Below are 23,798 nucleotides of genomic sequence, written 5' to 3'. Positions count from 1 at the left end.
ACCAGTGGAGCGCTCCGGTACCAGAACAAATAAATCCAATTGGTTGATTTTTACAGGTTAGCTAACTACTAACCACTGGGAGCGGAGCCAGAAGAGAAGAGTAATGTTTGGCCTGCTGTTGGTTTCGGTGTGGATGCAGAGAATACTAACATGCTAAATGTGATCTGGAGGTTTTGCTTCGGTTCTTTAAGTTCCAGGATGGAGACTGACTGAGACGACGAACAGGAAGAACCAGGTTTGTTTGTTCTGCAGCCGTCTGTGTTGATGTGTAAATATTGTGGCCTAAATCTGATGATGACGGAAACTAACTTAACATTTCTGACGTCTAGAAAACAGACGGTCGGATCATCCTGTCTTTGTTTTCAGGACCCAGAAAGCCTCTCCTGTCCACCAGAGCAGGTCCGGTGAACTGCTGCCTGTCTCAGTTTAAGGCGCCACCGAACGAGGCGCTGTCATTCTAACCCAACCGAGTCTATGTACAATTTGGAGGTGAACGTCCTCTTCCTCTGCAGGGAGCCTGTCTTTGGCAGGAAGTACAAACGGTTAAACACAGCAGGAGGTCTGTTGTGTCCTGTTGGTTGAAGCCAGGCCAGCCAGGTGCATGTTTCTCATTGGCTGTATGTAAACTTCTGGCTTCTTTGCTGTGGAGTCGAGGCTTTCGCAGCGACATGAGGTCAGATGAAAAAAGCCCATCTGAAGTTCGGAGGTTTTCTGACGCTAACCTTGACAGACGCAGCAGATCAGCTGCAGATCCCTCTGAGTCTCTCAGCCTTGATTTACGCCTCATTTGGTCTCTTTGTGTGTCGCTCTGTTGCCTGCAGGCAGTGAAAACTCAGACTGCTCAAACAAAGGATCCTACCACACCCCTGCTGACCTCATTAAACTGGTTCCCAGCTCCTCCCAGTAACTAAAGAGCTTCTCTAGAGGTCAGGAAATTTTCCTCCAGCCAAACGTCTTCAGCCCAGTAAACATTCCTGGACCGCGGCTCAGAATCGGGTCTGTTAGAATCTGTGGTGCAGCAACATCTGATTTAGAGCAAAAGTCTAGTAACAGATGAACCTGCGACGGTCAGGTTCATCTGACCGTCGAACTGGGCCTTAGAACTGGGCTGTGAGCAGCAGGTTCTGGATCAACTGTCTGATGGATTTGATCCGTGTAACTAAAGATAAACACACATATAAAGTCTTTCTGGACATCAGTCCTTTAAGCCTGGAAATGTTGTTCAGGTGATAGAAGGCCGACTTTGTACCTGACTTTATGTGGCTCTGGAGGTTCAGGTCAGAGGTCATCACATCACAGAGATTTGAACACTAATTTCCAGCTGCAGTAACTGAAGCTGTGCATTGACTGGTCAGGACCGTCAAAGTGAATTTTGTTTTGGCCCAAATCAAGATTATGATGCTCTTAAAATATAAATAAGTTATTAAGATTAAATAATATTGAAGATTTCTTTGCAGTAAACATCAAAGTGTGATAAATTGTGAAAATGATCAATTTCCTCTCACATTGTCCTGCAGTTCCACGTGTTTCTAGTCCATCACCACAAGCCTGGGAAACATTCACTGGGACAGAAAGCAGGAGTTTCAGTGAACTGGTAGAAAACAGCTGGTTGTTTTGGGTTTTATGAACTTTGACTTCTCTGCTCTGCTGACAGTTTGATGAGCTTTTGGTTCATCCAAGATAAAATTATTCTTCTAAAAACAAGAAGCTTTTCCATCCATCAGGGTTCCTGTTGGGTTTCTGGGTTTGGATGAGAACCTGACAGCACCGAGGAGGAGATTCAACTATCTGACTGTTGAACCTGAGAGACGGCAGAGAGCTGCAGGACGCCGGCCCACCAGGACCTTTGGGCTGGACCAGAACCACACAGAGGAAATGGCTGCTCTGACTGCAGACGGTGGAGACAGCAGGTCCATTTCTGGGGGACAGGAGTTGGACCCAGTTGTCCTGAATGGATCCTGATGGGAATTCTGGGAGATTCTCTTACTTCCCATCCAGAACTTATCTGGTAGATCAAAATGGATCTTCGATCTCCTCCTCTGACCGCCGGGAGTCAAACCGACTCATTTTGGATCGAATTAAATCTTAAAATGATCTCTAATAAACGACGTTTGACTGGAAGAGGTTCTGGAGGATCTTTCTGCACCGTCATCCTGCTGGTTTCCTGCAGTTTTCATTTTCAGCTGAATTAAAGCCGAGCTTCAGGTTTTCACCAGGTGGAGTCAGGATTGCTTCAGCGACTGACTTCAGATCCGACGGGAGCCGGTTCCGTTGTACCAGCTGCTGGGCTCGGCCTTCGTTAAAAACATTTCTGTTCCACCAGATAAACTCCAGATTTTCATTATTGTAATCCTGTCAGTCTGACCCATTCGGCCTGCAGGACCAGACAGACTCAGGATCCATCATGTGGATCTGATCTGATCTTCTGGCTGCTTTATCTAACAGAGCAGAGAAAATGGCTGCCGTCCTTTTCATCTGTTCTTGTTTCTTTTTGGCATAAAAGTCACCATGATGATGGATTATCACAAGATAAAGTTTGATGTTCTGATATCGTTGCAACAATCCAAAGATGGACGATGGAGAAAACCTTTAAACCGACAAAGTTTCTCTGGTTTCACGTTAATCTGTGAAATCTGACGCTGACAAAAGCACTTTGGACATTAGTGTTTGTTTTTTTTGCAGTTTATTTAAAATACCAGATGATCTTTGGTGATATTTTATTTAACTTCAGGATATTTGATCTTGTTGGTCTTCATGGATGTTTGCAGGAGTTTGTTGTTTCTTAATCTCCAAATATTGTTGTTTTTATCTGATATTTCTGAAATATCTGTCAGTTTGGTTGAATCCTGGTAAAATTCTTACCAAACAGCTTTAGACATTTTTATATTAAAACTAAACCTGTTGGTCTCCTTTTGGAAGCTGCTGGTGATTTAAATTGTTGACAATAAAAAGACTAAAAAAGATCAAAACTGAATTATTCTATATTTATTTTACTTAATATCAAAACATGGTTCATCTTATGAATTATAAACTCACGTTTATTTTTCTTACAATCAAAATGATCCTGATTCTTCACCTGGTGGTGATCAGAAGAATTACAGACACAACAAGCTGGATTTTTAAAATTGATTTTATTTTTAAGCACCTCAGCAGGTTTTAGTTGTTTCCATTTGTGCAGCAGGGGGCGCTGTCTGCGGCTCACTAGGCATCCTGTGTGGAGGTGCTGACCACCTTTCCGTCCACCAACACCTCCTCTACAACCACGTACCTGGTGGTGGTGGTGGTGGTGGAGGCGGAGGAGGAGCCGGAGGTGGAGGCCGAGGTGGAGGCCGAGGTGGAGGAGGCTTTGGAGGAGACGACGCTGAAAATGAAACAACAAAATAAATAAATAAATGCTTTTATTGATGCAAACATTAAATATATTTAATGTTTAAATTAATATTAGATAAATTTGGGTTTTTTAAATATTCAATCCAGAAAATTTTAAACAAAATGTTGAGAAATTTATAATTCACTTGAAATTTTGAATTATGAAATTCTAAACAAAAATCTTCCTATAAATAAGCATTTTTGACTGGGTTAAAAAACAGTTTTTACATAATTATGACCCCCCCTCTAAAGGAGGTAGGTATTTTTTTCACATTTAGAGAAAAAAATGAACATTTAAAATAAACAGAAATATATTATTGAAGATTGTTGACTGGGTTTGCTGGAATATTTTCATATAAGTTTGAATTTCTTCCAGAAGCAAAGAAATAAAAAATAATATAAATTTATTAAAAAGTGTTACTAAAGATTTTCAGACAATATTCAAAACAAAGTAGAAAAGCAGAGTTTGATTTAGTTCAGATTGTGTTTTAGGAGAAAACGCTGCTTGTAAAAGTGACTCCAGTTCAGTTGTTTGTGTCGATGACATGCTGGCGTCTCTCTGGTTCCTTCAGCTTGTTTCTGAAGTAAACGTGAGTTTATTTCCTGACAGTTATTGGAGGATCGTTCTCCCGGTGAACATGTCTCACCTGCCGCCTCCCTCTCCGTCCAGCAGGCGGCGGTATTCTGCGATCTCCATCTCCAGTCGGGTCTTCATGTCCAGCAGCACCTGGTACTCCTGTCGCTGCCGCTCCAGGTCGCCCCTCAGCTGAACCAGCTGCTCCTCCAGAGTCGACACCTGGTTCTGGAAGCCCGCCAGTCGCATGGAGTAGCGGTTCTGAGTTTCCGCCAGGTTGCTTTCCAGACCGGCTTTCTGTTGGGAACAGGAGGGAGACGGTTGAGTTGACGTGTGTCTTGGTTTGATCATACATGCCGGTTGCTGCACCCACCATGCTGAGTTGTGACTGCAGCTCGATCTCCAGGGCCTGCAGCGTCCGTTTGAGCTCTGTGAGCTCTGACCTGGATACCTGTATCGTTTCTGTGTTGGCAGCGACTTCTTTGTTCAGCCCTTCCATCTGTGTGGAGGAAAAATATCAAGAACACCGTAGAATCAGCCTCATGGTGGCGCTAGTAGCAGAGTCAGAGAATCTCAGAAGAAGAGGAAAGCATGTTGCGATGAGCAGCAGACTCCTCACCTTGTTCTGGAACCAGCCCTCCAGGTCTTTGCGGTTCTTGGCGGCGACGGACTCGTAGTGGTCCCTCATTTCCTCCATGATCTTGTTCAGGTCTTGTCCTGGAGCTGCGTCCACCTCCACGTTCACCTGGCCGCTCATCTGCGTTCTCGTGGCCAGCAGCTCCTGCAGACACCATTTACAGCTGCATGACGCCGTCCAGAGTCACTCAGACTGCGCTCCATCAAAGCCGCCTCACCTCCTCGTGGTTCTTCTTCAGGAAGATCAGCTCCTCCCTGAGGCCTTCGATCTGCATCTCCAGGTCAGACCTGGCCAGGGTCAGCTCGTCCAGGAGCCTCTTGAGCCCGGCGATGTCGGCCTCCACCGACTGACGCATGGACATCTCGTTCTCGTACCTGGACAGGATGTTAAGACAGAGAGTTTCTGGACCGGTTTGTAGGGAAACAGGTGTGATGCCAGAGGTCTGGTTGGAGCAGTTTGAGCCTGAACTCTGTGGACTTACTTCATCCTGAAGTCATCAGAGGCCAGCTTGGCGTTATCGATGGCCAGGTAGATCCCACCGTTGTCTACAGTGGCTTTCTGGATCTGAGGGACAAGAAGGTCCAGTTACACAAGGTTTTAACCCAAAACCAGATGAAGATCTTTATCTGAACTTGGAGTCAGTTGTTTAGCTGCAGCATCACTCATCCTACCTTTCCCTGCAGATCTGCGATGGTGGCAAAGTAGGCGCTGTAGTCTCTGGCGGACGGCGAGGTCTTCTTGTCCAGGAACTCCCGGATCTTCTTCTCCAGCTCGGCGTTGGCCGTCTCCAGGCTGCGGACCTTTTCCAGGTAGGAGGCCAGACGGTCGTTCAGGTTCTGCATGGTGGCCTTCTCGTTGGCAGAGATGTTCATGCTATCACCACCGCCTGCTCCACCACCGGCGCCGCCACCGAAGCTAAAGCCGTAGCTGGAGGCTCCGCCACCACCGGCTCCGCCGCCACCGGCTGCGCTGCGGCCGCCGCTGTACATGGACATGGCAGAGGAGCCGGAGGACATCCTGAGGCCACCGTACCCGCCGCTGGACATGAAACCACCCAGGGACCTGGAGGAAAAGCTATTCATGGTGATGGATGTTCAGGAGGTGCCGGAGCATCAGCTGCAGAGGAGAGAGTGGAGACGAGAGGGAGCAGCAGGGTTTTATATCCTCCTGCTCCGTGTTGCTCCAGAGGAGGAGGAGGATGGAGAGCTGGAGTCAAACAGGGAGGAGACACCTGTCCTTCAGGTGTGTCTGAGACATACCGGAGCCAACAATTATCAGAATCAGAACATGCCAACTTTCATTTCACATGAAAGGCAAGGGCCAGTTCAGACACGGAATACATTAACCTCAAACCACTGCAGGAATGACGAGGCGCAGCTCGAAAGAAAGGAGTGACCTGTGTGCCAAAGTGATTTAAAGATGAACCCTCTGGTTGGGCCACTTCTGTCAGCATTAATCCTCTGTAAACACCAGAGGAGCAGCTGGATGATCTCCTGTCAGGTAGAAACAAAGAACCAGAGACTGAGATCATTCCTCTCCACGGAGCCGCTCACTTTCTGTAAGCAAACTGGTTTGGTGTTGATCCAGGTGGAACAGGTGCAGCTTTAAAACGTCTCTGAAGATGTTCTGGTCTGTTGGTTTTGCTGCTTTAATCTACGACTTCATAAAGCACCGTTTGAAAAGTCACAGTCAAAAATTGACAGCAAAGATTTGTGTTATTTAGTAAACGGGGGTTTAGTTTTCATTGTCATGTTTTGACCCAGGAGGGAAATAAATACAAAATCAGGGAAACATGGAGCAACTCAGTAGGAGCAGAAAATAATCAGCAGCTGGTTCTCCTGCTGACGACCTCATTACTGGACTCAGGTGTTGAAGTAGAGAAACATCTACAGGTTTCAGGAGACCGGACCTCCAGAACCTCCAGAACCTCCAGAACCTCTGGACCTCCAGAACCTCCAGAACCTCTGGACCTCCAGAACCTCCAGGACCTCCAGAACTTCCAGAACCTCCAGAACCTCTGGACCTCCAGAACCTCTGGACCTCCAGAACTTCCAGAACCTCCAGAACCTCTGGACCTCCAGAACCTCTGGACCTCCAGAACCTCCAGGACCTCTGGACCTCCAGAACCTCCAGAACCTCTGGACCTCCAGGTTGATTTCAGTGACAGTCTTTGGGTTTATCCAATGAAATCCTTCAGGCCTCCTATTTAGCTTAAAGTTAAATATTTAACTCTAAGCTAAATATTCTGGAGCTAAATATGTAGTTTGCTGAGCAAATATTAAAGAGCTCAGAGCTAAATATTTTAGCAACCTTTAACTAAATATTTAGTTTGAAACTGACATTTATAAAGAATGAATAACTTGGTGAAAATATGAACCATTTATTGCTAATCAGTGACTCAACATTTCTCATCTCTTTGCTACCAGCAGCTGCTTCCAGTGATGTTAGTTTAAACTGGGATCCACCTTAACTCGGCTTCAGTCGAGTTAAGGTGGATCCACACAGAATTCAGCTTAAATCCTCTAATCCACAATAATCCATAAAACATCAGCCACATCCAGAACGCCTTCCTGGGCGTCACTCTGGCTTCCGGTGACCCGGTCCGGTGACCCGGTCCGGTGACCCGGTCCGGTGACCCGGTCCGGTGACCCGGTCCAGTCCACCTGGCAGAGAAACAGCAACAAACTGGAAGGTCATAATTTCATCTCCAAACCATCTGGAGTCCATCATTCTGCTGTCCGCATGGTGGAGGAGGGTGATGATGTGGGCTGTAGAAGCTGCTGGATGAATGACGGATCATTTTTTCTGTCTGAAGATGTTTTTCCTTCAGGATAAATGTAATCGTCAGTAATTAGTCGGATCATCCAAACAGCCTGTAGAAGAAAGTTTCACTGTTCAGTGGAGCTTTAAAGGACATGGATCTGTTAATAATCCAATAATAATCTGTTAATAATCCAATAATAATCTGTTAATAATCCAATAATAATCTGTTAATGATCCAACAATAATCTGTTAATTATCCAATAATAATCTGTTAATGATCCAATAATAATCTGTTAATGATCCACAGCTCCTCCAGTTTCAGGCCTGAAACGTTAAAAATAAAAACTGCCAGATTAATGAAGTTTGGCATCAGCCTCGGGTTTCTGACAGAACTCGTTCCCACACAGATCAAACGAGCCGCTGCTCCCTGATCTTTTAATCATTTCTTCATAAATGTTTTTCAGCGGTTTGGGTGTAACTGAATATGATCCCATTAGCTAAGTGCTGCTCCCAGCCTGCAGGGAAAACTGCTGGGAAGGAAAACACCCGGGCTTTGGACACGGAGCTGCCGAGTCCCTGAACACTCAGCAGGATGAAAACGGGACCTTTCAGGTTTTTAATCAGATTTAGAGATAAAACATGAAGTAGCTCCACATGTCAGTAAACTGAAAACAGCTGCTTAGGTCAACATTTAAAGGGGTCGATTCCAGAGAGAATCATTGATATAAACCAGGGGGGGCGGTCCTGGTTCTGGAGGTCCGGTGTCCTGCAGCTCTTAGAGTCTCTCTGGTCCAACAACCTGAACCCAACAGCTGGATCTCCTCCTCAGTGCAGTCGGGTTCTCCTGCTGACGACATCATTACTGGACTCAGGTGTGTTGAAGTGGAGAAACATCTGAAGGTTCCAGGACCTCCAGGACCTCCAGGACCTCCAGGACCTCCAGGACCAGGACTGCCCCCCCCAATATAAGATGTTTAACTCCTGATGGAGCAGATGTTGTAGTTCTGATCCGGTACCGGATCAGAACTACAACAGATGGAGGCGTCAGATTTTAGTGTTGGAGGATTTCTATTTAGCCTTTGGCTAAAGACCAGGAGCCATTTCTCCGGCTAGCGCTAGGCTACTCACGTTAGCTTAGGTTGTATTTACCCAGAATGCTCTGCACTGTGGTCCACTTCCTGCTTTTGGAGCGGTCTCTGGTCTGCTTGGCCTTTAAATGTGGATTTGTTGAGTTTGGGTGAAAACAGACGTCAGCTGGACTCTCCAATCTGGTGAATATTTTACTTTATATTAAAATCCCCATAAAACCTTTATCATTATGAAAAAGAGGAAGGTTTAAACATCAGCAGCTTGTTGAGGTCATAAATCACATCTGTGACATCACACAGGAAGAACTTTTCAGTTTGGCTATTAGTCTGAAAAAAATTCTGATTTTATTTGTTGTTGTTTTCTTGTTGACCAAGAAAACCAAAAAACACAAAATGAAAAGTTCTCCTGGCTCCAATTGGAGGGTTTCTGCAGAAACATCTGGATATTCTGCTACAGAGTCCAGAGTCTGCTTCAAACTAAGCAGCCGCTTGGGGCTCCAGGGCCACTAAAAGGCTCCAGGGCCACTAAGAGGCTCCAGGGCCACCAAAAGGCTCCAGGGCCACTAAGAGGCTCCAGGGCCACCAAAAGGCTCCAGGGCCACTAAAAGGCTCCAGGGCCACTAAAAGGCTCCAGGGCCACTAAAAGGCTCCAGGGCCACTAAGGGGCTCCAGGGCCACTAAAAGGCTCCAGGGCCACTAAGGGGCTCCAGGGCCACTAAAAGGCTCCAGGGCCACTAAGAGGCTCCAGGGCCACTAAAAGGCTCCAGGGCCACTAAGGGGCTCCAGGGCCACTAAGGGGCTCCAGGGCCACTAAGAGGCTCCAGGGCCACTAAAAGGCTCCAGGGCCACTAAGAGGCTCCAGGGCCACTAAAAGGCTCCAGGGCCACTAAGAGGCTCCAGGGCCACTAAAAGGCTCCAGGGCCACTAAGAGGCTCCAGGGCCACCAAAAGGCTCCAGGGCCACTAAGGGGCTCCAGGGCCACTAAGGGGCTCCAGGGCCACTAAGGGGCCACTAAGGCCTCCCTCAGTGGAGCCGATTTTTGTTTTGTTTGTTTTTTGTTAGTAATAATTTCTATGTCATTATAATATCAAAAACACACAATTTCACTATGAACTAATTTGTTTTTACAATATTATATATTTGATAATGTATGTAGAAATAATTATTTTATGGATAAAAAGAAAAGAAAAAAATGCTCTTGGGCCCCCCTGGTGGCCGCGGTTGGTACCGCACGGTTCGCCGGTAACGAGCTGAACATCCAAAGGTCCAAAGCTCCGGTCAGAAGTTAAATAAGCAAAACTATGTCTCTAAAAAGGACTGATCCTCCAGGGAGTACGGAAGACCTCTGTGCCATAACCATAGTTTCTGTGGGAATTAAGTTTAGCCTCCATACAAACAATAGGTTAGCGTAGCTTAGCTTAGCTGCTGTTTAGCTTCCTCCACGATTCAGTAGCAGAGGTTTTGGGTCTGTGCTGCAGAATGAGCGGAATTAAATGGGAATGTTTAAAAATGTGAAGGTGTTTGTTGTTGCCGGACTCTGGTTCCTGATTGGCTGATGAGCTTGGACCCAGCAGAACCGGTTTCTGTGAAACTGATGGGTTTTATCTTTCCTGCCTGGTCCAGAGTCCTGACAGCAGCTCATTAAACCCAAACCGTGTTCAGATCATGTTTCTCTCAAACTTTCTACTTTTCACTGACTTACTTTGCTGCTTCTTGGATCCAAGTTTCTGCAGCAGAAAATTCACCAGAAGGAAAAAATCTGCTTCTTTTTCTTCACGAATTTAATTTGTTTTATGAAAATCTCTGATTGGTTTCAACCTGAATAACCTGGAGGAATTCAGGAAGGCAAGACGGAGCATGTAGATTTACACAAAGGTAAACTTAAAAACAAGAACATGAAAATAAGAAGTTGGCAGATTAACAGCAGCAGAAAATACTTATGCAGTCATTAAAAATACTCAGATTAAAACATGACATGCAACCTGAACTCCCTTTACAGTTAACTGAAATTAAAACTAAAAACATATTTAGATTATTTTTGTTGTTAATATTTTCTTAACAACAAAACATTGATAATTATTGGTGGGATTTGATTGAAATTTAAAATTTGTATGTGATTATATGAGGTTTATTTTATGAAGCTTTAGACGGAGAATCAAACGCAGATTAAACTGAAATAAAAATCATAAAATCAGAATGAAACAGAGTCAGCGCTCGCTCCTGTTTTATGAGTTTTACATTCTGAACAAGTCTGAACAGACGCAGCGGTGCAGCTGTGACCAGACGGGAGCCTGCAGGCGGCAGGGAGGAACCACCTGTCCTCAGGTGTGTCGTCATGGCAACGTTTCACTCAGCTCTGTAGACAAACCAAACATGAAGCAGCAGCAACAACAAGCTGCAGAAACCAGCCACTTCTGACGGAATGAAACGGTTTTCATGAACATTTCACTGAAACATTCAGAGTTTTTAACATTTACTAACATTTAATTCAACCCGACATGTTTTATTCACTACAGAAACACTAATATGCATTTCTGTTCAAATAAAAGCTGTTGAAGCAGAATGTCACTCATCCATCCTGCAGCGTTGGATTTAATCTGCATTTAAACCTTTAAACAGGAACAAAGAGCAGATGAAATCTATAAATCTATAAATGAGGAACAAGAACATTTTTATTTTCATGTCTTGGAATAAACTAAAAATATTTGCATCCTTTGAAAAAAGTAAAATAATAAGCCCAAAATGTTAAACAATGGAAACAAAACAATTAAATTAAATTATTTAGAGCTACAATAAGTTCCTGTGATATTTGCTGGCGATGTGAACAAAGTCCAGGAGACACATTCACATGTTCCTCTTGTCTGAAACTAGTTTCTTATTGGCAGGTTATGGGAAAATTAACAGCTTCTTTAACTCCAACTTGACTCATTAGGACTTCTTAACTTCTCAGATTATAAAGTCAAAGTAGTAACAGCACAATGGTTATGCATTATATTATTTATGTTATATTTACACACTGGAAAGGTGAGAACATCTGTGCCTATAGAGAACCGTGCAGCACGTTTAGACTCATCCTGAAGATAAACGGTCAGACTGAGGCGGATCAGAGAACGTGGGAACCGTTCTTAAAACCAGAGGAAAGGCTCCAACACTTTGGTCCAGAATAAAACATGCAGCGTGTGAGAAAGTTTTATTAACATTATTTTACTTTTATTTGATTCTCTTTTGCTTTAGCTGCTTCTGCTGGTTGGGGCGGGGCAGTACGGGAGGATCAGGGGCAAAATGAGAAAAACTCAAGTCCTTCTCTCTATAACTGCTTAATGTTGTATATTTACATCAGGGGCCCAACGAGGCCCCTGAGGGCCGGCATCCTGCATGTTTTAGTGAGGTGACGGATCATTAGAGGCCTGAGAAGAACATGGACCTGCTGAAAGGTTGTTGGTACCAGGGAAGGAACTAAAACATGCAGGAACCTGGGCCTCCAGGACCCATTTGGCCCCCTGCTTTACAGCACTGATATTGTCAACATCAGTTTCACTGTTTGTTTAATTGTTGAAGGATTTAATAAACATTGTAAATTGAAAACAAAAACCAATAAAAGATTACGTTTGATTTATTTTTGTGCAGGTAAAGGAATGAAAAAAATGATATTTTTGCATCTTTATTTCAGGGGAAAAAGACAATTTTGGCCCCTGAATACTTTCAACTTTGGGATTTTGGCCCCTGGTGCAAAAAGTTTGGAGACCCCCGACGTTGGAGGGAAGTGGTCATGCAGTTCCTTTCACAATAAAAGCTGAACATCAGGACTGAAATAACGGAGATGCTTCCAAGCTAACTGGAGCGGATTGTGGAGGGAAGGTGACTGAATGAATTTAATTTAATAAGTTTAGTTACAGAACAACTCTAATCTTTGTTTTTTAAGTGTAACTTGAATCTCCATTTTTTTTCTTCAGAAAGAACAAATTCTGAAAAGTTAGAGGAATCAGATTTTCTCTCTGAACAAACACTGAAGAAGTTTTTAGATCATCTCTGAGGTAAAACCTGCAGATCAAACACAAAACCAACGATCCGTCACTCGGATCGTTGGTTTTGTGTTTTTATTGTTTTGTAACTTCGTCTGTTGGATGAAGGCAGCTCTTCCTCCTCCTCCTCCTCCTCTTCAGGGTGTAGCTCCTGAATTCCTCAGAACTTCACGTTTCATAACTCATCCTCATAAACTGGATTGTCACTCAGCTGTCGCTTCTTACTTTGATGAGCAAACTGATTTATGAGCTCGTTTTACTTCCTGTGAAGCAGAAAATCGGAGCTGCAGTTCAGGGAAACATGGAAGTTTTTTTAATGGTTTATTTAGTTTAAATGTTTTCATTTCAGGGTTCAGGAAAGGCAGCGAGGTGATGAGCAGGACGGAGAGTCAAACTGTCTGCAGGTTATTATTTCACCGTTGAACATGTAAAACTGTATGATGTCTCAACTCTGGATGTCGCCATATTGGATGTGTGAGCGATTAATGGTGGCAGTGCTACCTGACACGCTATTGGCTGGAGATTAAACCTCCTAAAGCAGAAATAATGGTGACTGTAGTTGTTAGCTTCTGCAGTGCTAGCATCCTGTCCACTGTAGCTGTTAGCTTCTGTAGTGATAGCATCCTGTCCACTGTAGCTGTTAGCTTCTGTAGTGCTAGCATCCTGTCCACTGTAGCTGTTAGCTTCTGTAGTGCTAGCATCCTGTCCACTGTAGCTGTTAGCTTCTGTAGTGCTAGCATCCTGTCCACTGTAGCTGTTAGCTTCTGTAGTACTAGCATCCTGTCCACTGTAGCTGTTAGCTTCTGCAGTGCTAGCATTCTGTCCACTGTAGCTGTTAGCTTCTGCAGTGCTAACATCCTGTCCACTGTAGCTGTTAGCTTCTGTAGTGCTAGCATCCTGTCCACTGTAGCTGTTAGCTTCTGTAGTGCTAGCATCCTGTCCACTGTAGCTGTTAGCTTCTGTAGTACTAGCATCCTGTCCACTGTAGCTGTTAGCTTCTGCAGTGCTAGCATTCTGTCCACTGTAGCTGTTAGCTTCTGCAGTGCTAACATCCTGTCCACTGTAGCTGTTAGCTTCTGCAGTGCTAACATCCTGCCACTGTACTACTGCATGTGAAGGTTTATTTGGTATTTGAACTATTTGGTAGTTGGGAGTGTTTTTTGAGGACATTTCCTGTTTTTAACAGATTTCTATATTTCATTGGTGGCTGAAATCGTCCTTTAATATTGGATCCACTGAATCATGATACTTCTGCTAATGCACTAATAGTGGAGCTAATTTTGTGCTTAGCGCTTTTGGTAACAATGAAAATCTAATTTGATAAACTTTTGGTTGAATAAAGTTCAACATTTGCGCTGTAGTTTTGCTTATTGACTGTATTTAGAAGTTTATATTCCAGCTCTTATCAGGTTTGCACCTGGCTTTAGCATTAGCTCCTGCTAAATACCATGTTGATGTAGTGTGTTAGCAGGAATAAGATCATCGTTAGCGTTGCCAGCCTCTGATGGTAACCATGGGAACGCTGTGGAAGTAAACAGAAGAAGAAGATTTCTCCTCCTGCACCACAAACGTCTGAAACGTTGAGTTTAAAGGAAGAAGAGATTTCTGACACAGCAGGGAGTCGACAGCCAGACCACCAAGGTGATCCGTTAGTTGTTTGTTTGTGAGCATAAAGTGAGTCAGGTGTTGTCTGTGTGTCAGTAATCGCTCCTTCTGCTTCAGCAGAGTCTGTTTTTTCCTTTGTGTGTGAGCCAAATGAAGGAGTGTTTGACTGCAAAGCTCTTCAGATGCTTCAACATCAGTCACACAAAGAATTTCATTTCTCTTTATGAACATCATAAAAGCTCATTTAACAGATGCTGTTCATATGACTCACCTCAGCTCTTAGCCTGAGCAGCAGAGAGAAGAGAAGCCAGCAGTGGGAACAGCCGAGACTCAGAGGACAAGAACAAGATATGCAATGGTTTCATAGTCATGTGTTAGAACGGCCTAGTCAAAGCCTAAGCTTGAATCCAATGAAAATCCAACTTTTTGTTGATTTTCCCTGATAAAGAAGAGGGACGAAGTTTAGCCTGTGGACAAAAGTGATAGAGACACAAAAAACTGCAGCTGGACCCAGCCAGAGGTTGTTCCAGAGCCGTGGAGCCCAAAGTGGGTTCTGGAGGTCCGGCATCCTCCATGTTGTATTCTCTCCCTGGTTTAACACACCTGGATCGTTAGAGGCCTGAGAAGAATATTGACCGGCTGAAAAAGTTGTTACTTCCACAAGGTCAGAGAATACAGGACTGCCTTATTTTTTAAAATGTTGAATAGTTTTGTTCCAAAGTCATAAAGATGCTCTACTTTCTGTAGGTTCCTGGTTCCCCTCTGTGGCTCGGACCCGGCTCCAGCCACGGAGGTTCTGGAAGGATGTCGTCCTTCCAGAAGATTTTCCTATTTGACACAAAGTGACTTCACCCAGCAGAGACGCGGCCTGAGATCAAACAGGCTGTTAAACTCTGCAGCAGCTCATTGTCACCATGGAGACAAATGTGCAGCAGGTCAAAGGTCAGATGAATACAGGACTGGAATCAGTTCCTTCTGTCAAATCAAAACTAAAAATTCATTATTATTATTATTATTATTATTATCATCATCATTATTATTATTATTATTATTATTATTATTATTATTATTATTATTATTATTATTATTATTATTATCATTATCATTATTATTATTATTAGCATTATTGTTATTATTATCATTATTATTATTATTATTATTATTATCATCATCATCATCATTATTATCATTATTATTATTATTATCATTATCATTATTATTATTATCATCATCATCATCATCATCATCATCATCATCATCATTATTATTATTATTATTATTATTATTATTATTATTATTATTATTATTATTATTATCATTATCATTATTATTATTATTATTATTATTATTATTATTATCATTATTATTATTATTATTATTATTATTATTATTATTATTATTATTATCATTATCATTATTATTATTATTATTATCATTATTGTTATTATTATCATTATTATTATTATTATCATTATCATTATTATTATTATTATTATTATTATTATTATCATCATCATTATTATTATTATCATTATTATTATTATCATTATTATTATTATTATTATTATTATTATTATTATTATTATTATTATTATTATTATTATTATTATTATTATTATTATCATTATTATTATTATTATTATTATTATTATTATTATTATTATTATTATTATTATTATTATTATTATTATTATTATCATTATTATTATTATCATTATTATTATTATTATTATTATGTTTGTTTTTTTTTGTTTTTTTTGGGTTTTATTTTCTCTGTTTGTCCTGCAAACAGAGAAATTCAACCAGGAATCAGCAGATCAGACTGAAGCCGTCTGTCAGTTCCACACCAGGTCCATCAGAACCATCAGAACCAGGACGGCTCCATGTTTGGGTGAGAACCTGATTATGTTCAGTTTCTCTGGTTCTGCCTGCAGCTTGTTGCTTCTCTTCCTCCTCTTCTTCCTCTTCTTCCTCTTCTTCCTCTTCTTCCTCTTCCTGCATCTCTCTGTCTTTACCTTATAAGGAAATGTTTACCTGCTGCTCCGTTTTTCCGTCTTCCTGTAAAATCGGATCGTCTGCAGATCCTGAAGTTTCAGGCTGTAAAGTCAGCAGCTCCGTTCTGAGCAGAGTGGAGGGAGAACCAGTTGGGTCAGAACCTGAAGCGGCTTCAGTCGGTTTCTAACTGGACTTTAGTCTCTTAGTCCAGGTTTTGTGTCTGGACCTGGAGCCTCAAGCAGCTTTGAAGCTTCAGCTGTGGTTCCTGTAATGTGACTAAAAACACGATGAAGAACCAAGTCAAGTTAATTATAGAGAAAATAATAAATCCAGGTTCTGGACCTTCATGTTGCTTCTGGTCAGGAATCTCATCCGATCTTCACCCTCTGAGAAGCTGAGGTCAGAAATGATCCAACTCCAGTCCACTTGTCTAGTCAAAGTCCGGTTCGGTTGGTGAGGTGTGTATCCTAATCGACCTCTGACCTCTGGTCCACTGGGACTCAACTGGGTTCAGTTTGAATGTGAACGCCAAGTGGACCAGAGACCGCTCCAAAAGCAGGAAGTGGACTACAGCACAGGGCATTCTGGGTAAATACAACCAAAGCTAACGTGCTAGCCTAGCGCTAGCAGCAGAAATGTCTCCTGGTCTTCAGCCAAAGACTAAAGAGAAATCCTCCAACACTAAAATCTGAAGTTGCTCTCAGTGTCTTCAGAGGTTTTTGTGTGGTTTCCTTCAGTGGTTGTTGGTGCAGCGCCCCCACAGGCCAGGAGGGGAACAGGTTGGTTTGACTCAGAACCACAGCAGCTGCAGGTGGAGCAGATGATGGAGTTCTGGTCGAACTGAATCCACTGGACCATCAGAAGGGAAACCAGCTAAAAGCAGGTGGAGAAGCAAATGATTAAGGTGTAGAATGACATTTCCAGATCTGCCATCCTGCAGATCTCTGGAGAGAACAAAGAAATAACCTGAAACATGATGAGACCTGAAGATCTGCCGTTACGGTTTCTAGCAGAGGAATGTTGTTTATTGGTTTCCTCTGAAGCTCCAGATGTCTGGAGAGATTTTATCTCCATTTAACCACAACGGGGAGACAGACAGACTGACTGACTGACTGACTGACTGATTGATTGATTGATTGATTGATTGATTGATTGATTGAACTGGTTCTGGATTGTTCCAAAGTGAAGCCGTCGTTCATAACTGGAGTTTGTTTTGGTTCAGATCCAGATGAACCAGCAGGGATCATGGATTCCTCCCAGTCTGAGCTGAGTTCAGACCAGTAACCAGTATGTTTCCTTACTGGGAGCAGAATCCCAGGATTTGTTCTTGTCCAGAAGGTGGCGCTGCTGTGAGCTTCAATTTTCTGGGATTTTCTGGGATTTAACTTCACGCCTGATGTTTTCCTTCCTGGTCCTGGTTCCTCCTGAACCGGGACTGAGAGGTCAGGCCCGCCGTCGCCATGACAACCAGCCGGTTGGTAAAACGGGGACACGCCTCCTGTCGGGTGGGGACGCAGGTTTCTGCACGCCCCCCTGCAGGCGATGGGTTTGATGCTCCGTGTCGCTGCTTGTTCCTGATGAACGGATGAAACGGTTCTTCTCTCCGACTCCTAGTTCTGGAAACGGTTTTTCTGTTTCTGCAAACAAACAGGACCGACGACACGCTAACAGCTGGACTGGAGCCAAACAGAACCAGAGGAACTGATCGGGTCTCAGTTCAACACGGTTCAGTCTCTCAAACCAACTGAGTCCCAAACTCGGTTCTGATACCTGCAGGACTCGGGTCGGATCCCAGCAGCTAGGATGGAGGTTCACCTTCAGCTGAAGTTATGATTTGGTTCTGTTTTCACTCTGAACCCTGACCTTTGAAATCCAACATGGATTTACAGTTTATATCTCGATAAATCATTTTTATTGACTTCTAATCTTTCAGAGAGAACATAAAACAATCCAACTAAAGGAAACCACGTTAACATTTAAAACATCTAAAACTAAATCCTCAATAAACAAAATATTAATGCACCAGAAATGTTGCTGTTCACGTTTCAGTTCACATATTTTTATGAACTTGCAGGAATCAGGATCCTAACGACGGAAAACAGAAAAAACAGAAAAAACAAACTATTTATCGTAGAAATGTCCTGCAGTACCGCAGTTCCTCCACTTGGTGTCGCTGCTGGTTAGATTGTTGTGAATATTTGACATTAGTGGATAAAGTCCAGCCTCATCTGGTTCCTATTAAGGTTAACAGAGAGTCCAAGTGTAGGGCGGAATATTTTCCTTCCTCTGAGTTTCTCATAACAAAATTTACAAAAATGTTAAAAAAATGTTTCAATAAAATATTTTACATCTTTCCTGGAAGGTTTCCTGGAAAAATGAGCTACATGAAGCAGCTCAGTTTTTCTTTTCTAAATCATCAGTTTTCTTTTATTTAAACAAAATAAAATGAAACATTTCAAATGTCAAGGTGTTAGAATCATCATGTTTTGTTATCTTTCTTACATTATATTACTAGTTGTTTTATATTTAAAGGTTTAGTTTGGTTTAGAAGAACTGGTTAGACTGTGTAAGACAGAACTAACCGTTCCTTCACCTCAGCAGGTTTTCAGGAGTTTCTCTAGGAAAACTGTCTGTGTGAGAATTTAGTTTCTTTAGTTTCTGTTCCCCTCCTCTTGTTAACATCATTCTCCCACTTTCCATTCACTCCCTTTTCCTGCTAACAAAAATAAATTCTGCCTCAGGATGGCAGATCGGCTTGTAGGCGTCGATCTTCTGTGCTTCTCAGTTCTTGCAAGAGTTTCATTGAAAACTAAATAACGTTGTCTGTGGTTCTTTTTTAATTAGGCTGAGAAAATAACTGACAGGGCAACACAAAATGTTTTACAGGAATTAAAAAGAAATACAAACAAAATAACAAACCAAAGGAAAGAGCAACAGGAGAAAAAGTTGCTAATGTTGATCTAAAGTGTTTAAACTAGATGCTCCTATTGAGGTTTGGTAGAAAAGTGTAAGTTAGTCTGTAAAGTGAAAGACAGGAAGCATTCGGAGGGAGTGGCTCATGATGTGTGATGTCCAGCAGAGAGGAGCTGCTCTGAGTCTCTGACCTGCCAGCTGTTGGGAATCGATTTCTTCCTGCCAAACAAACTGTGGAACATCTTCTTGGACCACAAGCCAGTAACTGACGCAGTAAGTTTTCCCAAACTTACACTTTTACCTCACATTAAAACACTGCATGAGGCTAAAACTAAGCTGTGTGAAGCTGACACCCCACCCAGGTCAAAAAATTCAGCAAATAGTCTGAATGGTTAGTGCTCCGTTTGTGCAGGTTTGTGCCGTTAAAATTTTCGTTTGTGCAGTTTTGGTTTCTGAGATATTAACAGTTATAATTTTGGCCGATGACGTCACCATCCCCCCATCTTGCGCCAAAACAAACCAAAGTGGGCTAGTTCTTTTAATTCTTCAGATTTTCAGCTGTTGTACAATGTGTACCTTTTGTTTTGAACTTCAATAAAGACTTAGAACAAGAAAAAATGTGTCTCATTTCAAGTAATGTTTCAAGATAGCAATGTTTTCTCAAACGTGCGTTCTCTCCACAATAATTGAATCCTGCTAATAAAGGACATGCAGCCTTGACTCTAACATAATGTGTATAACCTGTTCAACTGTGCTTTGACTTCGGAGGTGGTCTGAACAATTATATTCACATTGTTGACGTACTGTCTGCTGATTATGCAGCAAACGTGTAAAAAATATACATTAGCCTATAACGGTTCAAAAAATAGAAAAAAAAAGTATAATAATAATAATAATAATAATAATAATAATAATAATATAGCAATAATTATAATAATGTATAATTAAATTGCATTTTCAAAACAGTCACTTTCATGGTTCATTACTTGTCAATTAGGATAGAAACCCTTTGCCTCACACTACAGATATTTGGGTGTGTCAATAGCAAACCATGAGGCACATGCAACTTCATAAAAAAACAAAAAGATAATTACCAGAAATTGTCTTACTCTAACTGTATACACGATTTATAATACCTTTTCTACCAAAACATAGCGAGGCATCAATTGCATAAAAACGACACAAATTGTATTCTAGCAGTGTCTGCACACTTAAAATAGTCTTGAATTTAAAAATATCAAGTTGGTTTTCCCAGTTTAATTTCTAACATTTAAGCTAATTAAAAAAATATATAATTCAATAATGCATTGTTACTTGAAAATGTAAGTACCTGTTAAAATTAAATTTTCCTTTGGAATAAATTTTTAATTGAATTCAGAAGATGTGCCCTTTGTGCATATGCTTAATGATTCAATATAAATGTAAAGGCTGCAAGATGATGCCTCGCTATGTTTCAAAAGGTTTGAAATATCGACTTAATACAAGTTGTGAATTTAAATAAATGCATATATAAGCTAGGGATGGATTGCATTGAGTCAATATTTTATGTGAAGCCTGAGCATTAATTTACTTACCTTGTTCAAAAATCAAAATCGGGGTTGAAAAAATTCCAAAAATGACTTATTCAAAACGATTTGAGACCGCTAGAATATTAACGAGAGGTTGAAATTACACTTGCTCTGCCGCCAAAACAAGATCGGGGTGGTGGTGGTGGGGGAGGGGCTCACTAGTGGATGGAGCCAATCCCAGTTGTGTGAGAACTATGTTAAAGTTCGCAAAACATGTGCAGCTTTTCAAAATCCTTGAAGCCCATACACATTTAATGTAAGAAATTGGATGAAATGAAAGTCGTTGCATTGAAAATATATTTACTAAATATTAAGTACATTACTTGGATGAACTCTGAACCAATGCCACATTTCCGTTTTACTCTGCAAAAACTTTGCTCAAGCAACTAGCAAATTGGCTGTGGATTTTTTTTTCTATTTTTTGAACCGTTATAGGCTAATGTATATTTTTTACACGTTTGCTGCATAATCAGCAGACAGTACGTCAACAATGTGAATATAATTGTTCAGACCACCTCCGAAGTCAAAGCACAGTTGAACAGGTTATACACATTACGTTAGAGTCAAGGCTGCATGTCCTTTATTAGCAGGATTCAATTATTGTGGAGAGAACGCTACGTTCGCGAGAAAACATTGCTATCTTGAAACATTACTTGAAATGAGACACATTTTTTCTTGTTCTAAATCTTTATTGAAGTTCAAAACAAGAATTAAAAGAATTAAAAGAAGTAGCCCACTTTGGTTTGTTTTGGAGCGATATGGGGGGATGGTGAACTCTAGATGACCTAAAAAATAACTTTTAATATCTCAGAAACCAAAACTGCACAAACGAAAATTTTAACGGCACAAACCTGCACAAACGGAGCACTAACCATTCAGACTATTTGCTGAATTTTTTGACGTGGGTGGGGTGTCAGATTCACACAGCTCTAAAAGCTTTCAGCTTAGAATGTCAAATCTGATTATTCATATGATCAGAACTTTACCTCTCTGGGTTCTTCTCATCGGTCAGTCCTGTCCTGAGCTCAAACTGTTTCCTGCTTTAAGTGCAGCTAACCTGTGTTTTCTACAGTGGTGCTGATCGATGGTTCTGTGTTCGTGTGTTGCAGCCATGGCTCTGAAGAGGTCGGCATCGTTGCTGCTGGCTTCACTGATCGTCTTTCACTTTGTGCAGTCGGATCCTTTGACCTCAGCCGCCGGTTTGCAGCTGCCGTCTGGAAGTAAAGAGAAAACAGAGAAGATCCTAAATTTTGGGAAAGACTCTCTCTTTCTTCTCAAAGACTTCATGGAAAGCTTCGACTCTACGAAGGTGACAGCAGTCATGAAGGGTATCTCCAGCTTTGCTGCTTTTGCACCAAAAGTTGGACCTGTAGTCTCCTCAATCATCAACGTGATCCTGGCCTTTATCCCTGAGGAAAACCCGGTGCTGAAAGAGGTGAAGAAAGGCTTTGCTGAGGTGAACCAGAAACTAGACTCTCTCTACATCAAGATCTCCAACCTGGCAACAGATGTAAAATGGTTCAACTATGCCAGCGTCTACTCCCAAGACGAACGAAACATCCTCAATACCTGGAAGAAGTTTAGTGAGTTTATGGATAGAAGAGCATCACCGAGTCCTGAGGAAACAAATCAACAGGTTAAAGAGTTCACCAGCTTCTACGAAAGACAAAGAACCGAGTCCAGTGTGTTGAATCTTTACCACTACCTAACAGTGGAGGGCATATCTCTGAGCGAAAACATCAACAGTCTGCTGAAGGACAAGTTCAAATGTGACGTTTCTGTGATTAGCAGATATAACTTGTACTTGAGCAGCTTGTTTTGGAAGGGAATGGTTCTCACCCAGTTCTACTGGAAACTCACTGGTGTCAACACTAACGGCAAAGAAGCTGAACATGTACAGATGTTCAAAAAGGTTTCTGAGGCTCAGCTGTCAGCTGTGGACTTCTGCCTCAACAACTACCGGCAATACTTAGAGAAAGACGTGGAGGAACTCATCACAGATTCCAGGTCTGACGAAGCGTCTCTCGCTCGTAAGGTGAAACAAGCTTTGGACCTGAAGTACAGCTGGTACAACTGGGTGGTGGTGGTGTTTGACAGCAGCCAGTCCAAAAATCACAAGCTCCACACTGAGTTTACCTTCACAACTAGTCAGTTTGTAGTGGGCATAAGCTCCACTATAAAGGCAGATCTGATGCATGTTGATGAAGTGAAGAATACAGCCAGCGACTGTTTTGAAAAAAAGGATTGTGAAATCCAAATGACCGCACAGAGATGCAGCCATAAATGGTATTCAAAGGATCGTGGTGAAGAAATTACTATTCCTCTGGAAAAATATGCTGAAGTTACACAAGTTGCATATAAAAAGCAGTTTGTTGAGGTTCCAGAGCCGTTTCACAGAGTGAAGTGTTACTGGGACGGATATGAAAGTTGGATTTCTCTTCATTACTCCAGACAGTCGTCTGTCTGCGTCACCAATCGATGTCAGAACGACGGAAAATGTAAGAGGCTGCTGAGATCCAACGAGTGGCTGTGTGAGTGTCAGGACGGTTACTATGGAGACACATGTGATAAAATAATCAACATGACATTGCCTGGCCCAACCAGCCGAATTGAGCATAAACAGTTGATCATAATCGGCGGCAGTATTTCTGGTTTGATTTTTGTGTTTGTTTTGGTGCTGGTGTTGGTTCTGAAACGTAAAAAGTGTTTGTCATGCTGTCGACTCAACGGTTCACGCCAGAAGTCAGAAAACGTGGAAAACAAGGTTCAGAGGATGATGGAGTTTCATGAAATGAGCCTCAGTGTTCATGTCAGAGAGATCAGCACTGGGAGAAAATGAGCAGCTGTTCGATCAGATTCTTTCACAGTGAGTCCGACTCCTTTTGGTTCGGTTCTGTTTGTATTCTGATGCACTTTGATGTGAACAGAACATACACAATCTGTTCATGTTCATTTACTGCCTTGTATTGATTATTGTTCAAAATGTCTTGCCATATCGTTTCATTGTTTGATATCTAATCAGATCGATCAACCAGCCGTCAATAATTCGGCTCCTGGGTTTTCTTGGTTGGTTCCTTCCTGTTGCTCCTCTTTCATATGAAATGTTTTTATTCTTTCACAGTTTTGCTCTGCGTTCAACATAAAATCACTTTAAAGTTAGTTTGGATGTATTCGCTTTTTCATGTGTGTTGATGTTTTTTGAAGATGTTCAGTTTTGTGACAAAACAGGACATGAAAATATTTTAAATAAAATTATTCACAGAA

At 41.9% G+C, this 23,798-nt stretch overlaps 2 protein-coding genes across 3 annotated transcripts; one reads left to right on the top strand and one right to left on the bottom strand.

Annotated features, from left to right (window-relative positions):
• Nucleotides 1-3,112: 3,112 nt before the first annotated feature.
• LOC122821607 (keratin, type I cytoskeletal 13-like) lies at nt 3,113-5,721 on the bottom strand. Its single transcript, XM_044099682.1, has 7 exons — nt 5,252-5,721; nt 5,062-5,144; nt 4,798-4,954; nt 4,563-4,724; nt 4,317-4,442; nt 4,017-4,240; nt 3,113-3,361 (listed from the first exon to the last, which is right to left on the bottom strand). Exons 1-7 carry the CDS (start codon nt 5,660-5,662, stop codon nt 3,202-3,204), a joined length of 1,323 nt encoding a protein of 440 aa, XP_043955617.1. The 5' UTR covers nt 5,663-5,721; the 3' UTR covers nt 3,113-3,201.
• An 8,307-nt stretch (nt 5,722-14,028) lies between these two features.
• Nucleotides 14,029-23,798, top strand: LOC122822048. Of its 2 annotated transcripts, XM_044100406.1 has the most exons (5): nt 14,029-14,094; nt 14,806-15,000; nt 15,851-15,949; nt 19,130-19,239; nt 21,644-23,798. In XM_044100406.1, the coding sequence occupies exon 5, from the start codon at nt 21,646-21,648 to the stop codon at nt 23,371-23,373; it is 1,728 nt and encodes a 575-aa protein (XP_043956341.1). In that variant the 5' UTR covers nt 14,029-14,094; nt 14,806-15,000; nt 15,851-15,949; nt 19,130-19,239; nt 21,644-21,645; the 3' UTR covers nt 23,374-23,798. The 2 variants fall into 2 exon arrangements, with proteins under 2 accessions (XP_043956341.1, XP_043956342.1); XM_044100407.1 differs by lacking the exons at nt 14,029-14,094; nt 14,806-15,000; nt 15,851-15,949 and having other exon boundaries at nt 18,840-19,239; nt 21,644-23,791.

This window comes from Gambusia affinis, linkage group LG19, assembly GCF_019740435.1.
Source record: "Gambusia affinis linkage group LG19, SWU_Gaff_1.0, whole genome shotgun sequence".
NCBI lineage: Eukaryota > Metazoa > Chordata > Actinopteri > Cyprinodontiformes > Poeciliidae > Gambusia > Gambusia affinis.
The sequence above is the reverse complement of the archived record's forward strand: the minus strand, read 5'-3'. Positions and strand labels throughout refer to the sequence as shown.